This window comes from Cyprinodon variegatus, unplaced genomic scaffold (genome assembly GCF_000732505.1).
Source record: "Cyprinodon variegatus isolate N-32 unplaced genomic scaffold, C_variegatus-1.0 Scaffold41, whole genome shotgun sequence".
In the NCBI taxonomy this organism is placed as follows: Eukaryota; Metazoa; Chordata; class Actinopteri; order Cyprinodontiformes; family Cyprinodontidae; genus Cyprinodon; species Cyprinodon variegatus.
In genome coordinates this window covers 957,029-960,549 of record NW_015150494.1, presented here as the reverse complement: position 1 = coordinate 960,549, position 3,521 = coordinate 957,029, and the positions used below count along the sequence as shown (strand labels likewise).

The 3,521-nt window shown below is 37.2% G+C and overlaps 1 protein-coding gene across 1 annotated transcript in view; it reads left to right on the top strand.

The window, feature by feature from the left end:
- The window catches only part of dock5 (dedicator of cytokinesis 5), a 128,772-nt gene extending 126,634 nt beyond the window's left edge, over nt 1–2,138 (top strand). Inside the window, exons 49-51 of the mRNA XM_015370075.1 lie at nt 210–369; nt 578–696; nt 812–2,138. Coding sequence (XP_015225561.1) covers nt 210–369; nt 578–696; nt 812–895 — 363 coding nt within the window. The 3' untranslated portion in view covers nt 896–2,138. The remainder of the gene's footprint in view (nt 1–209; nt 370–577; nt 697–811) is intronic.
- Nucleotides 2,139–3,521: the final 1,383 nt, after the last annotated feature.

The following is a 3,521-nucleotide window of genomic DNA, read 5'->3' as shown; positions in this document are numbered from 1 at the left end:
AAGGTTCAGGTGGAGTTAAACGCAGACGGACTTTATTTCCCTCTGAATGTAGAAGTGACGGGGGCTCAGTAGATCTGTATGGTGTCTGTGTGGGTTCAGTTTTAATAACCATCTGTCGTTTTCATTCACCTGAACTGAGATTGTTTCAATAATTTTGAATTTAAACAAACTTTCCTGGTGAACTTGGATTTCCATTTTGTTTTCCTCAGGTTTCTCCAGAGAAGCAGCAGCGACCCAAAAGTTTACAGCTCGGTGACAGACGGCTCACCCTCTCCCTCTACCACGGCGTTTCATCCCAGCTCAGCCTGTCTAACCAACTCAGCCCTCTCCCCGCCTCCCCGCACTCGGCGAACACGCCGCGCAGCTCCAGTACGTATCTTCTGAGAAGAACCACCATCTTTTTCTTATTTCATTTTTTTCTTGCTCTTAAACTTTATGCTTTCCACACTAAAAAAGAGGGAATCTGGTAGACGTTCCGGTGTGTAAGCATATTCTGGTCTGCAGAGCTAATCAGGTCACACATAGTAACAGATGGATGTGGTCTGAAGAGCTTTTTATCCCCCCCCACCCCCACTAGGTTATTCATCACTCCTCAGCGACAACGATGCCAATACTATTGACACCCCAGGGACCCCCCCACCCATGCCTCCAAAGAAACATCTGCACGAGATTGACAACTTTGCTATCTCTACAGAGGTACGTCTGCTCAGTCAGCTCCTCCTTAATGCATATTTAATGACGAGTAAATGTGAAAAAAACCTATTTTTTTATTTTAGTCTTAACACAAACCTTCTTCTGCCCCCCCCCACAGTTCAGTCCCCCATTACCTGTGAAAATTGAGAGCAAGCCTCCCCCACCTCCTCCGAAGACTCGAAAGTCAATGCTCCCCTCATAAGGAACACCTACGCACCGCCGCAGTTTCACTAATTCTTTATGTTTGACTGATGAAAGCGATGTCTCGTTTTAGACGTCATGGAAACGCCACTGCAGGGTACAGAGGGCAAAGAAAACTGTATTTTTCTGCTTCTTCCAGGTCACCTTTAGTTCTGTATCCTCCTCTGTTCTTAAATCCTAACAGTTATTGTAGATTTAAGCAGATAGGGAGCACTCAGCAGAACTGGATGCATCTTTTGGGATGTTTCTAATATACAGTCTTAGATTCTATGGCCTTGTTAATATAATGAAAGAATCAATCTTTTATGATGGGTCACTGCAGCAGATTTTATTTTTAATCATTCACATAACAAAAGGAATGAATAAGGGTACGGCGTCATGTTTTTATTTTTATGTTTGTGTACGGAGCGACACTGGATGACTCACATTCCCTCTAGCTGTCTAACAGCATCCTCTATGCAGCCCGAGACAAAAGCTGCCTTAGATGAATGTCAAACTTGATTAAGAGGCTGGGATCACCATGTATAGAATTTAACTTGGTTTAAAATGTTTGCTGATTGTGTTTTTCTTTTCTTTGTATAATTATAGACTTTTTTTTTTTAACCCCGAACCGCCATGGGTTCACAGACACTGGATGGCAAAAATGAATGTGCTGCAGATTTTTGAATTTGTTTTCATTGTTGCTTGAGTCAAACCCAACGCCGTAACTGTTGCTCCCAGGATCTTTTGTGCTGCTTCAGTGTATGGAGGGAAGTTTGTTCCATTATTGTTGAAATCGAATAGCATGCTTTTTCACTGAAAATTTGAAAAATAATACAATCCAGAAATACAAATTTGAGAAGCTTTTTGATAAGAAAGGGTTTTAAGAGTGACTTTGTAGTTTTCTCAGGTTAAATTTTTTCCAAATTTTTTTTTTCTTAATTTCTCTTTTTGAGATTGAGTTTTACTTTTTAATTGCATTCTATTCAAGTTACATTATACAGATTTCCTATAAAAAAATTAGAAAAAAATATATAAAAATGTAACTTTTTTTTTTTCAATTAAATTTGCTCTTTTCTTTTTACGTTTTCCTTTCATTCTTTAAATTTCCATTTACAAAAGGTGTTTTTTGCAACAATAATGGGACAAAATTCACTCCATAGTTTTGGAGTTCAGAGGGAAGCATTGCTGAAAGAATTTTTTTAAACCACTGCTAAACCGGCATTATATCCAGAACGAAAAACAAACAACCTTTTGTGACTCCATAGAGTTAGAGTCAAAGTGACCCACAGAGCTTCTTGGTGTTAGCTTTTTTGTTTATTTACAATTTGAAACAAACAATAATCACAGGATAGCCATGTTTTCAGAAGAATGTTTTCCCAGTAAGGTGCACAAATGTGAAAGAGATTTTTTTAGTATAAGCAGCAGTAAAATTGATTTGTTTAATCAATTTAACATTAATAATTAATATAAACACAGCACAAAATAAGAAAACAGACCACTAGAGAGAGTTATGGCTGCTGCTCTCCTCACTGCTCTAAAGCATATAAAAGTGCAGATACTCCAGCTTATTTTGCTGATGGTTATGTCATCTCTGCAGCACAGGGTAAGATAACTGTCATTATAAACAGACGTGTAGATGTCTGGGTTTGTAAATGTAAGTCAATAATGTAAATAAACGTTCCTAGTTGTCAGTGCATGGATACATCAGATCCACATCCGTAAGATTACAATGAGCAAAAATATGAGGACGAATTACAAGCGTACAAAATGAATCTACGCCTGTTGAATCTTTTACACTCCTTGCCAGATGGTGGCGATCATGCACCCTAAACTTATATACCAGCTGCTTTTTAAACAAGAGTTAAAAAACATTTTACTGCGTGTATCAAAAAAAAATTCTGCAAAGATATAACATTGATGGTTTTATGTTCCCTTTCTGTAATTCTTATTAATATTTGTTGGTGAACAACCTTCAGCTGCATTACTGCCACCTACTGGCAAGGAGTGTAACAGCTTCATCAAGGGTTGTAGATCCATATTCGTAAATTTGCGATTTGTTCTTGTAACTTCTAAATTTTTATTCTCACAGATTAAGCATCTGATGATGACGACAACCAACAAATACAAATTTAGCATTTTGTTATCTATATTGACTTAAATGTACGTATTAGACACCTACGCTACCTATTTGTTTTTAATTACAGATATATGCATCTGCTTGAAGCAGCGTTTACCTGCATGCGAGTTTACAAAATGTAAAAGATAGATTTTATAGAGACTAATGGACCATATTTGGATCTGGCATTATTTAGATTGGCTTATAGATTTTATAAAATGAGCTGTTAATGCATACAGACCTGTAAAGATCTACTACTTATGGCTTATATTTACATTTCCAGCGATTAGCATTGTTAGCATCACTAAAACCCAAGTTAGACAATTTAGATCCTAACCTTATGCCAAAACTTCCAATTCAATCATGTTTTATGACAGGTAGAAAAAAACACAGATGAGAGTGCTGTGTTCTATTTAGCCTTCTTGTTATCTCCCTAAAGTCTCTTTCTCTCCATCACAGCCTGTATAAACCTAAAACATATTTCAAGATAATTGTTCTTCTTAGACTTATTACATTGCTCCCTCAAACA